The following is a 13254-nucleotide window of genomic DNA, read 5'->3' as shown; positions in this document are numbered from 1 at the left end:
GTGTTGTTCAATTTCCATATACCTGTGAATTTCCCAAATTTTCTTCTTTTATTGATTCCTAACAATTGCATTCTGGTGGGAGAATATACTCTGTGTGATTTGAATCCTTTTAAATGTGTTAAGACTTGTTTTATGGCCTAACATATGGTATATCCTAGAGGATAATTCATGTACAATTGAGAAAACTATGTATTCTACTGTTGTTTGGTAGAGTGCTTTATAGATACCTGTTAACCTTAGTTTGATTTTTGTTTTGTTGGAGTTTTCTATTTCTTTGTTGATGTTCTATTTACTTTCTTCCTTATTGAGAGTGATGTATCAAAGTTTCCAACTATTATTGTTGAACTGCTTATTTCCAGATAAATACAGAAATATTATTCCTATATAGTTCTATTTCCTTCTCTCTTTAGTGCTATAAGCATTTTACATGTTACATCTATATGTCACAAGTACAATTATATATTGTTATAATTATCACCTTTTAATTATCTTTTAAATAATATGATAGGAAAAAACCCAGTAAGTATATATAGACCAACATAGCAGATAAAGGAATTAAAGTAGCTATTCTAAACATTTTAGTTCAAGTATTTATAGTACATATTTAAAAAATATACATATTTTAGTTCAAAGAAGTAAAGAAATCCATTTTTGGGGGGTTTAGTTTGGTTCCCATCAAATTTTTACTTAAATTCTGTAAAGTTAATGTTTCTGGTGAAAATTCTCTGTTCCTTTCTAGTCTTTGTTGCTTTGGCTTTCTTTTCCACTCAAAGAGGCCCCTTTAATATTTCTTGCAGGGCTGGTTTAATGGTCACAAACTCCTTTACCTTTTATTTGTCTGGGAAACTCTTTATCTCCCCTTCTGTTCTGAATGATAGCTTGCTGGATAAAATATTTTTGGCTACATATTTTTCTCATTAGCATGTTGAATATATATCATGCACTCTCTTCTGGTGCGCCAAGTTTCTGTGGTCAGATCTGCTACAAAGCTAATCTGTCTTCCCTGTAAATTAAGAACTCCACCCCCCCCCACCTTGCTGCCCCCAAGATTCTTTCCTTGTTTGTGTATTTTGTGAATTTGACTATGATATGTGGGCCAGCTTTTGTTGAATTTGATGCGAGTTCTCCGTGCCTCCTGGATTTTGATGTCTGTTTACTTCCCCAGATTAGGGAAGTTTTCAGCTATAATTTACTCACAAACTTTCTGCCCCCTTTTCCCTTTCTTCTTTTTCTGAGATTCCTATGACACAAATATTATGCTTTAAGGAGTCACTGAGTTCTCTAAGTCTACATTCACGATTCTTTCCCTCTTCTTTTCAGCTTTATTATTTTCTGTAATTTTATCTTCTATATCATGGATTGATTCCTCTGCTTCAATCCTCATTGTCACTGTATCCAGTTGGTTTTGCATCCCAGTTATAGAATTTTTAAAAACTTTGGCTTGAATAGTTTTTAATTCTTTTATCTCCACAGTAAGGGATTCTCTAGTGTCTTCTATGCTTTTCTCAAGCCCAGCTAATACTCTTATGATTGTTGTTTTAAATCCTGGTTCAGGCATCTTATATCTGTTTTGATTAAATCCCTGGTCATTACTTCTTGTTCTTTCTTTTGGGGTGAATTCCTCCATCCTGTCATTTTGTCTAGATCCCTGTTTTTTTTGTGTGTGTGTGTTTGTTAGGAAAGACTGCTATATTCCTGCTCCTGAGAGTATGGCTATATTAAGAAGAGGTCCTATATGTCTTAGGCCTGTTGCATGTTGGCTATTCTTTCTCTCAGGTAAGTCCTCTGCAGTTTCTTCTTGCCTGCAGTGGAGGGTGTTTGGACCTTGTCCACTATGTGGCAAGTTTTAACTGGGTGTGTTTTGGTCTTTTTGTTAAAAGACACTAGATCCTATTTTCCCTAGAACTGATGCTTTTCAGCACTCTATCACCAGTAGACTTGGTATGTGCAAGGAGTTTGTGCTGGTCTTTTGGAGGAGAGGCCTGCTGGGCTGATTCCCCTAGTGGAGATGCACCTGCAGGGCACAGAGGGGTGGGGCTTGGTGTAAGCGTCTCCAGCCTCCACTGGGGAGTACTGTGTTGCTCACTGAAGCTGGTCAGTGCTGATGGGGGGGGGGGGGGAGAGGGGCAAAGTGGCATGGCTCCCCCACTCTTCTCCCTGGAGGGGGTAGTTTGCACCTATCACTCTTTCAGGAAGCTCTTATAGAAGAGCAAACAATCTCCCCTCTTGTGTCCCCAGCTTTCATCAGATCACTGCCTTCAGCCTGTTTGCAATGTATCTGCCTTCCAAGCAACACAGTACTCCTGTGTTTTATCTCAGAAGAACAGCTGGGTATCAAAACTCCAAATTTTAGGGGCCCCTGTGGCATGGCCCCTCACTGATCCTCTGGGGGAGGGTCTTGTCATGCTGTGGCTGGTGCTGGTTTGCCACAGAAAAGATTCATATGACTACACATTAGCATGACCATGCAGTGGTTTGGAGTTTATGGTAAATCAGAGCAAAAAGCTAGCACCAGGGCACCTGGGTGGCTCAGTGGTTGAGCATCTGCCTTTGGCTCAGGTCATGATCCCGAGGTCCTGGGATCTCCCTCTGCCTATGTCTCTGCCTCTCTCTCTCTCTCTCTCTCTCTCTCTGTATGTGTGTGTCTCTCTCATGAATAAATAAATAAAATCTTAAAAAAAAAAAAAAAAGCTAGCACCAACATTTGCTGTCCTAAGCCAGTTTCTTTGTTCCTATGCTAGTAAACAGGGCAGCACATTGGTGCCTGCCAGCCCTTTTGTTCCTGGAGAGGCCATGCCACCACTCCCAAATGCATTCCAAGAAGAGGAACTGTTTCTCCCTGTGGGACCCAGGGGATCCTCAGACCACACTGCCTGCTCCCAGGCCTCTGCCCTCCTTCCTCACTGGAGCACCACTAAGCCCACCAGTCATGACTGTGGCAATGACATGGACTTCTAAAACTTCAGACTTGAGCTCCACTGCTTGACAAAAACTTGTGGTAGGCAGCCCCTCTCCTTTTCCTAGTCAATAATTTTGAAGAATAGTTTTTCTTGTGCAATCCCCTGTATGCTGCTTTCACTCTTTCTCTCTTACTCCTCTCTCCATGATTAGGGCTCCCACCCTTCTGCAGCACCTGCAGTTTTTTCTCCCCCAAATCAATTCTCTGCAACTCCTACCTGCCACAATGTGGCCATTTTTCTACCTCTAGATATGCAGTTTGTTCTCCCAGTCCTCAGATCAATTTCTTGGGTGATCAGAATGATTTGATATTTATCTAGCTGTGTTCAAGAGGTGAGGCAAGCATAAGGTCCCTCTACTCCTCCACCATCTTAACTCTAAAGGAAACTATGTCTAAAGAAGTAAAGGAATGTATAATGACAATGTCTCATCAATAGAGATTAATAATAAGAATAGAGAAATTATAAACTGTTCTTAAAGGTGGCTTCTTTTGCTTGCTATATTTACCTACAGATGAGTCACACTTTCTTATTTCTTTGAGAGTCAAATTCTTGTTGTTGAAAACTGGACATTTAAGATACTATAACAACTCATAATACTGATCCTCCCCACATTAGGGCTTATTGTGGTCTTCCTTTCCTTTTCCTTCCCCTTCCCTTCCCTTCTCTTCTCTTTCTCTCTTTTTCATTCTTCCTTCCTTGTCTTCTTCCACCTTTCCTTTCTCCCTTCCTTCCTCTGGACAGTTTCCATGAAATCTATTTCCCTTGCAGTGTATAGCATCTGATATTATTCCTCAGGGTATATGCATGATTACACTGACTCATTTACCATCAGCATGTTCATAATCTCTCTAAATCATTCTCTTGGGATGACAATGGATCTAGCCAGGCTATCTTTAACTGTCTCTGTCTCTGATCTTCTTGTTAAGTTTCTAGTTGGTCTGTCTCTGTTGGTATCATCTACATGTTAGCCTCCATTATTTACTAACTCCTCTATTGATTGGACAATGGCCTAGGGTTATAAATTGTATTACAGTCTGATCGAATTAAATTTGGACTCCTTTGCAAAGCATTTGGGATGTCTTTAAGGCTTGCTCTGACTCCAGAAGGGGCCTCTTAACTATCACTTTCCATGGTTCTTTATTAAACTTCTAAGTAGCCTATTGTTTTGCTTCTTGTTATCATGAAGTTACTAGTTTCCTTTTTTAAAAAAATGTATTGCATAACTAATTGTTGAAATATTTAGAATAAATTGGATAATACAACAGCCATCCTCTTGCTCCTTCATGGAATCCATGTGAATCTGTGCTACACAACTTTTATATGCCTCATTGGACTGATCCCAGTGGAATTTTATCTTTTAGCCTTTACACTCCAGTAATATTTTCTCTTCTAATTGGCAGGACAACAACATTTGCCATATCGACTTCTAAAAGTGGTAGGCCTTGGAGCCACAGCAGTAGCACATGTGTATCTTCTTGCCATGCTTTCCAAGTGATGACATTCCCTTTATCATCTCAGTTCTGTGGCTGAGATCAAAAAGAAGCCTTTTCTGCTACATCATGCTCAGAAGCTTCTGCCCAGCAGAGTACCACTGATTTCTTAATTGTGTATCATACCTTTCTGAAAGCTCTCTGGCTATATATGCCCAAATTCCCACTTCTGGGAACATCTTAATAATATAATGCAAAATGTGATAAAAGATTTATATAATAAAATGATTACTATATTGTTTTATATACAAATTAAAAATCTGAAAATTTTACTGTTCAGCAATAGGGAAGTAGTGAAAAGTAGAATTATCAATTTAATATGCTACTATTGCAAATATGTAAAAAAAACACAAAAATCTGGCTAGGAAAAGAGAAGAGCTAGAAGGAAATACAACAAAATATTTATAACAGGAGAATAATTCTCATTCCAGTTTTAGGTTCTAAAATCCACTGTAGTCTAAGATGATGATTACACTTTAAAAAATCTATTGTTTCATTAAAAATTATATGAGATTCTTCAAAGCACTTTTCATATTATCTTAAGGAAATCATCCATAACACAAGTATTAATTAAAGAACAATAAAGAAAGAATATTTGGAATTCATATTATTAATATTCCTCTTGAGAAGAGTAATATAAGAGACAGATATACTATATTTATTTGAAAAATAGAAAACTAAGACCTGGGTGAATGGGTATGGTATAAATGTCCAGAGTTGGGGAACATCCTCAAAAAGATGTGACTACCAATTGATCTATGAGCTGGACCTAGACACTCAAAGACTCTTCACCCCCTCTCCTGTCTTGAAATGTGGGTCCCACTTGCCTCTCAATACTCCCAGAGGCTGCTCCAAGTACATAGCCTTGATATACTGATAGATTGTTGAAACACCTACACAGTATACATGACTGAACCCAGTGAGGGCCTCTTTATAAACATTTAAGATTTGATAAGTGAGTGTAAGAATCCATTCATCTTGCTGCTGTCCAAGACAAGTCTCATATGTAAGTTCCGTTTGCCTAATAAAACCTCCACTTACCAACTTGGAGTGGCTTATCTTTCTTTTTTGTCTCTTCCTGCCCTCTGAGTACAAGGACTATTTTCAAATTATACCTAGGAAGCTCCCAGGAGGATTGTGAACCAACATTCAGTAAGTAAAATTTTTTTAATGAAGAAAACTAAGACTGTAAAAGATTCTAAAATTCCTTATTGTAGTGCTTTAATTAATTTCACTGGAGAATGAAAATGGAAATACAGATCTTTCCTCCTTAACCTCTACTTTCTCATTTAAAATTATCTGAGTGATTCCAGGAATGCAAGGCTGGGTCATATTAAAAAATCAATCAGTATAATCAATTATAATAACAGGCTGAAGGAAAAAGAACCTTTACATTAAGTGATGCAGAAAAAGTATTTGACAAAAATTTAATTCTCATTCATCATAAAAACTCTCAGAAATATAAGAAGAGAGAGAAACTTCCCCAACTTGATAAAAAGCATCCAAAAAATTCTACAGAATTTTTTTCTACATAATAGTATGCTAAATGGTGGTAGATTGACTGCTTTTCCCCTAAGATTAGAATAAAGAAAGAACTTTCACCACTCTTATTCAACGTAACACTGAAGTACTAACTGGTGTAATAAGGCAAGAAATGGCATACAGATCGATCATGAAGAAATAAAATCCTTATCTTCAAATAACATGCTTGTCTACATAGAAAATTTCACAGAATCTGCAGAAAAACTTCTAGACCTGGTAAGTGAGTTCCGCAAGGTCACAGATATGATAAACATTCAAAAATCAATAATTCTATATACTTGCAATGAACATATTTATGGCAAAATTAAAACTACAAAATCATTTACAGTAACTAAAAAAAAGAAGGGGAAATATTTTGTATTTTGCAGTTGTAAATCTGATAAAACAGGTACAGAACTTACATACTGAAAACTACACAATGCTGATAAAAGAAATCAAAGAAGATCTAAATAAGACATACCATATTCATGGATTGGAAGCCTCAATATAGTAAGGATGTCCATTCTTCCCAGGTTTAATGTCATTCCTATCAAAACCCCAGCAAGATTTTTTGTGAAAATAAGTAGACTATTCTAAAATGTATATGGAAAGGCACGGAGACTAAATAGGTAAGACAATTTTGAAAAGGCAGGCTAAAGTGAATAAAATCAGTCTGAGTTAAAGACTTATTATATGGCTATGGTAATAAAAACTGTGTGGTATGAGGGCAAAGATAGACATAAAACAAATGTAAAAGAATATAAAACCAAGAAACGGACCCTCTCATATATGTCCAAATGATTTTTCACAAATGTAAAGAATCAATTTGAAGGAGATGGGAGCACTTTTTCAACAAATGGTACTGAAACAATTGGAGACCCATAGGCAAAAAAATGAAGCTTGATGTAAACTTCATACCTTATGTAGCAACTAATTCAAAATGGATCATGGCATTAAATGTGAAACATAAAACTATAATATTTTTAGAATAAAACCTAGGAAAAATCTTTGGGACTGAGAGTTATGCAAACTTAGACTTTAGACTTAAAGCCAAAAACACAAGCCATAAAAGAAACTGAGAAACTGCAAATCATCTAAACTTAAACTTTTGCTCTGAGAAAGATCCTGATAAGAAGATGAAAACACAAATTACATAGTGGGAGAAAATACCTGCAAACCACATATCTGATAAAGGACCAGTATCTAAGATACATAAAGAATGCATAATCCTCAAGATTAAAAAAGAAAACAATTCAATGAGAACATGGGCAAAAGATACAAGGACATGTTTCACCAAAGAAATATATATGGCAAATAATCATATAAAAATATGTTCTATTTCATTAATTTAGGGAAATGCAACTAGACACTGATATCACACTATACACATATCAGAATGGTTAAAATAAAAAATAGTGACACCACTAAATGTGGACAAAGAGGTGGAAAAACTGATCACTCACACATTGTTGGTGGGAATGCACTACGGTATAGACTCTTGGGAAAATAGTTTGGCACTTTCTTAAAAAATAATTATGCAACTACCTTTTGATCCAAAAGCTGCATTCCTGGGCATTTATAGAAACAAAGACTCAGTTTCACACAAAAACATATAATTTACAATAGTTTTATATTTAAGATCTTAAAACTGGAAATAACCTAGGTGTTCTTCAATCCATGAATGGTTAAACAAACTGTGTTACACCCAAAGCATAGAATATATGCAACAACATAGATGACTCTCCAGAAAATTATGCTGAGTCAAAAAATCCAATCTCCAGAAGTTACATACCATATGATTCCATTTATATAATTTTTTGAAGTAATAATATTACAGAAATGGAGACTAGATTAGTGGTTGCTATGGGTTAAACAGCAGGTGGAGATAGGAGGGAAGTAAACAGGGCTATAGAAGGGCAACATGATGGATCCTGTGATGGAAATGTTTCATACCTTGCCTAATTAAATGCCAACATCCTGGTTGTGATATTAAACAATAGTTTTGCAGGAGGTTACCACTGGGGGAACACAGGTAAATGATACTTTGTATTATTTCTTACAATTGCATGTGAATCTACAATTATCTCAAAATCAAAATTTAATTTAGACAAAATTATTTGAGTGTACCCTATATGCACAGTATAGCTGAAGAAATACAAATGTAAATAAGACAGCCCTTGCACTTGAAATTACAGTTTATTATGGGGATAAACATAAATTAATTAATTAAAAAATATATAGAAAGACAAAAAATTATGTCAGGAGTATTTAAAAATACATTTATACTTAGCCTGGACCACTTCACTATCACTAGGATCACTATTATCAAGAAGAGAAAAAAACAAAGCTGAAACACATCAACCCTCTGACAAGGGTGTAGAGAAACTGGAACCTGTATGCACTGTTTCTGGGAATGAAAAATAGTACAGTCATTGTAGAAAACAGTACAAAATTCCCTCAAAAAATCAAAAGTAGAATTGTCACATGATCCAGAAATTCAGCCTCTGGGTATAAATCCAAAAGAATTGAAAGAAAAGTCTTGAAGAGATAGGTGTACACTTATGTTCATAGCAGCATTATTCACAATAACTAAAATATGGAAGCAACCCAAGCATCTAATGAATGATGGATAAGCAAAATGCAGTATATTCATATGATGGAATATTATTTAGCCTTAAAAATGATAGAAATTCTGTAATATGCTACAACACCCATGAACCTTGCAGGCATTATGCTAAGTGAAATAAGCCAGCCACAAAAAGACAAATACTATATGAATCCACTTACATGAGGTACTTACAGTAGTAAAAATCATAAAGAGAGAAAGTATAATGATGGGTGCCATGGGGCTGGAGAAAGGGGATAATAAGGAGTTACTGTTAATAGGTATAGAGTTTCAGATTTACAAGATGAAGAGTTATGGGAACGGGTGGTGGTGATGGCTGCACAGCAATGTGAATGTATTTATTACTACTGAACCGTACACTTAAAAATGGTTAAGATAGAAAAGGTTATATTATGTGTATTTTAACATAAAAGAAAAAATAGAAAAAATACTATGAGAATACTGAAGAAGCTACAAAACTTGAAGTAAACATCCTTAAAATGTTTAAAAATTAATATAAATCACTTTTAACTTTTTATATTGTACTTTTAAGGGTAATGATTTTAAAGCTTAAAAAAATTTACTGGAATATACCCAACTTGGTCATGGTGTATTATTATTTTAATAAGCTTTGGGATAATATTTTCTAGCATTTCCTTTTAATAATATTTCATTTACAATGACATTTATTACTTTTCCAATTTTAAAAAATGTAAAAAATATTTTTTATAAATTTATTTTATATTGGTGTTCAATTTGCCAACATATAGAATAACACCCAGTGCTCATCCCATCAAGTGCATGTGCTCATCCCATAAATAACATTTTTAAAGAAAAATTGAAGGGGTTGCCTGGGTGGCTCAGTCAGTTAAGTGTCTGTCTTCAGCTCAGGTCATGATCTCTGGGTCCTGGGATGGAGCCCTGCATCATGATCCCTGCTCAGTGGGGAGTCTGCTTCTCTCTCTTTCTCCCTCTGCCCCTCCTCCCTACTCGTTTTCTCTCTCAAATAAATAAAGTCTTATTTAAAAAAAAAAAAAAGGAAAAAATTAAGGACTTTTAAAAAAAATTTCTACAGTGAGGATCTATTCATGGGTTACTTCCATCATTAAAAAGTTCCTGCTGAAATAAAATAATTTTAAGGAAGAGTCAGAAAATTCTTGCATATAACACTTCATTAATAAAATATTAACAGTGGATTCTTACAGAAACCAATAGACACATGATTCTCAAATGCATCATATCCTCCTAAAAAACAACAGACTAACAAAATAAAAAAACTGGAACTGTAAAGATGACCAAAATTTATTGACTTTTTAAACAGTTTTTATTTAAATTCCAGTTAGTTAACATATAGTGTAATATTAGTTTCAGGTGTATGATATAGTGATTCAACACTTCCATATAACACCCGGTGCTCATCACAATAAATGCACTCCTTAATCCCCATTACTTATTTAATCCATCCCCCTACCCACCTTCCTTTGGGTAGCCATCAGTTTGTTTTCTATACAAGAGTCTGTTTCTTAGTTTGCCTTTCTCTCCCTTTTTTTCCCTTTTTCTCAACTGTTTTTTTTCTTAAATTTCACATATGAGTGAAATCATATTGTATTTGTCCTTTTCTAATTTATTTCACTTAGTATAATACTCTCTAGCTCCATCCATGTCATTGCAATGGCAAGATTTCATTCCTTTTTAACGGCTGAGTAATATTCCATTGTATATTTATTCTACATCTTCTTTATCCATTCATCCATCAATGGACACTTGAGATGTTTTCATAATTTGGCTACTGTAGGTAATTCTGCTACAAACATGGGGGTGTTATATATCCCTTTGAATTAATATTTTTGTATTCTTTGGGTAAATTCAATTATACTGTGTGTGTGTGTGTGTGTGTGTGTGTGTGTGTGTGTATATCTATCTATCTATCTTTAGGATCCAGGCTCCAATTATCTCTCCAAATATCTCCAGCCACTTTCACTTGTGCATGCTACAATGGCCATTGCAAATCACTTACTATTCACTCGAGAATTCATTTATAATTCCATATCATTGTCTACTTGTTCTCTCTGAATAGGATGCCTTCTCCCTTTTGAGCTCAGTACCACATCATTGTGGACCCCTCCCTGACACCCACAGGCCAATTAGGAATTCCCTCTCTAAAGCCTTGACTATTTTTTATTAGTATAACACTCATCTCAATATAGTGAGGTCCTTGAGGGCAAGGACCTATCTCTTTCTTCTCTTCCTATCTTTCTTCTTCTTCTTTCTTCTTTCTTCTTCTTCTTTCTTTCTTCTTCTTCTTTCTTCTTCTTTCTTCTTCTTCTTTCTTTCTTTCTTTCTTTCTTTCTTTCTTTCTTTCTTTCTTTCTTTCTTCTTTCTTCTTTCTTCTTCTTCTTCTTCTTTCTTCTTTCTTCTTCTTCTTTTGAGTATAAATGGTGCATGATGTTCCATTAGTTTCAGGTGTACAACATAATGGTTCAACAAATCCGTATGTTAGGCTATGCTTACCACAAGTGTAGCTACCATCTGTCATCATGCAATGCTATTACAATACCATTAGCTATATTCCCTACACTATATCTTTAATAGTATGAGTAATGACTTATTCATTCCATAGCTGGAAACCTGTATCTCCCACTCTCCTTCGCCCATTTTGCCCACCTGTGTAACCATCATTTTGTTCTCTGTACTTATGGGTTGTATTATTCATTTGTTTTATAGATTCTACATATAAGTGAAATCATGTGGTATTTGTCTTTCTCTGATGTATTTCACTTAGCATAATATCCTCTAGGTCCATTCATGTTTTGAAACTCATTTCATGGTGGCAAGTGCAATGTCAGTAGGTACAATCAAATGAATTAAAGCTTAAAAGAACCCAACCATTAAATAAATATAGCTTAAAAGAATATCATTAAAGTTATAATTTAGCTGAGTAAACCCCAACTTCATAGTTCTTTGCTGATTGCTATGTGTTTTATAATTCTTCTGTCTAAAAGTAAACGCAAATTACATACTCAAAAGGAAAGTTTTTGTTACCTTCTTGAATTGTTGGGATACAGGTGTCATAAATTTATCTCTTGGACTTTAGTTTTTTTAATATCTCTTGGACTTTAGAAATCTAAAGGTGATAGATATGGCTTGACATAATATTTTATAAAAAAGAATTTGTTCTTCTAAAATTGTAGTAATTTTATAGTAACAATAATATTAAAATAACCATTTAAAAATGATCACATACCATTTCTATTTCTTGATCTTTGGCAATCAGCTGTCGATTAAGAAGTTCTTTGCTTGAGTCAAGTTTAATACAAAGTTCCCTTGTGGAAGATAAATCTGCAAGGGCAGACACTTTTTCAAACTGAACCTTCTGAAGTTCTTCTTCCATCTTTACAACTGACTTGTGTAAGGTAGAAATCTGGGACTTGTAAGACCTTTCTGCATTTAAGTGCTGCAAGGACAAAATTATTATTATATATACACATATTTTTTAACTTGAAAAAACTACAACATGGACCACAAAGTGGGGAAAATCTTTTGACAGTATACTTAGACTATAAAGAATTTTTACAATAAAACTGGTAAAAATATGTACAAAACACCCTGGGGAATATAGATTCAGCCTTTAAAAGACTATACATAAAATCCACGAGTAAGGTGATCAACTGGTTATTATTTTTAATGTGTTTAGAAAACAACTTTTCTGACTTAAAAGTATCAAACCCAAAGCTAGTTAAGATACATATATGTTTGGTCTATACTTCTATTTTTGCCAGTTTCAATTATTCTAGAAGATAAATATTATTGTTGTAAAGGCAAAACAATAGCTACCACTGTTTCACTCACAATACCCATTTTCCAATTCTTAAGTGGCATGCTGATCTACATAACCGTATCATAAAATGAGGACTGTTAGTTCTCTAGCACTTACTAGTAAGTCTGAGGGGAAAAGACTCTAAGCAAGTATAAATTCAGGATAAATCCACATTTATAGGAAATAAGAGCATGTTTTAAAAACTGCAAAATGAGACTCAAGTTATATAAATGCTTTTAAAAGTTCAAGATAATGCCACCCCCTTTTTTTGTTTCAGAGAAATATCTTATGTAAGTGCACTGCCACCTACAGAGAAGTTTTTGGTATTATGTGAAGCTGACAGAACTGAGAGACAAATAAAGAAATTTTTCTGCTTTTAGAAGTACAAAGCACAAAAAAATTGCTCCTAGAATAAGTTATTTGGCCACAATTTTCCTTCCCTTCCTTCCTCAGTTTCTCACTCATTCTTCAAACAACTTTCTACCCATCCATCTACCCATCCACTATCCATCCATTCCATATTTTTTTGGTATATTCAGTCAATGTGCCTAGATGTCTATCCCATGACAAGCAAAATAGTCTGTGTTCTCACGACACTTCCAGACTATGGGAGAGCCATACATCAATCAAATAATCGCACAAATAACTATATAAATACATATTAAGCAAATATTTCTAGAGAAAAAAAGCATATAACAAAGTAAAGTGATCTAGACTAAGAGGGTCAGAGAAGTCAGGAAAGATTTCCCTGAGTAAAAAGGACACATGACCTGAGATCTGAATTGTATGTAGATAAACAGTGTGTGTTGTAGAAGGTGGCTTTTCAAATTGAAGGAATGCTAAGTGCAAAGGACCCCAAAG

The 13254-nt window shown here is 34.9% G+C and overlaps 1 protein-coding gene across 8 annotated transcripts in view; it reads right to left on the bottom strand.

The window, feature by feature from the left end:
* The window catches only part of TSGA10 (testis specific 10), a 135183-nt gene that overhangs the window by 21328 nt on the left and 100601 nt on the right, over positions 1-13254 (bottom strand). For all 8 annotated transcript variants that reach the window (XR_005365783.1, XM_038551033.1, XM_038551032.1 and 5 more), the window contains one exon: positions 11821-12030. Coding sequence is in view for 7 of the 8 variants with exons in the window: in XM_038551033.1 (XP_038406961.1) it covers positions 11821-12030 (210 nt within the window). In the remaining variant the exon portion in view is untranslated. The remainder of the gene's footprint in view (positions 1-11820; positions 12031-13254) is intronic.

This window comes from Canis lupus, chromosome 10 (genome assembly GCF_011100685.1).
Source record: "Canis lupus familiaris isolate Mischka breed German Shepherd chromosome 10, alternate assembly UU_Cfam_GSD_1.0, whole genome shotgun sequence".
Classification (NCBI taxonomy): domain Eukaryota; kingdom Metazoa; phylum Chordata; class Mammalia; order Carnivora; family Canidae; genus Canis; species Canis lupus.
The sequence above is the reverse complement of the archived record's forward strand: the minus strand, read 5'-3'. Positions and strand labels throughout refer to the sequence as shown.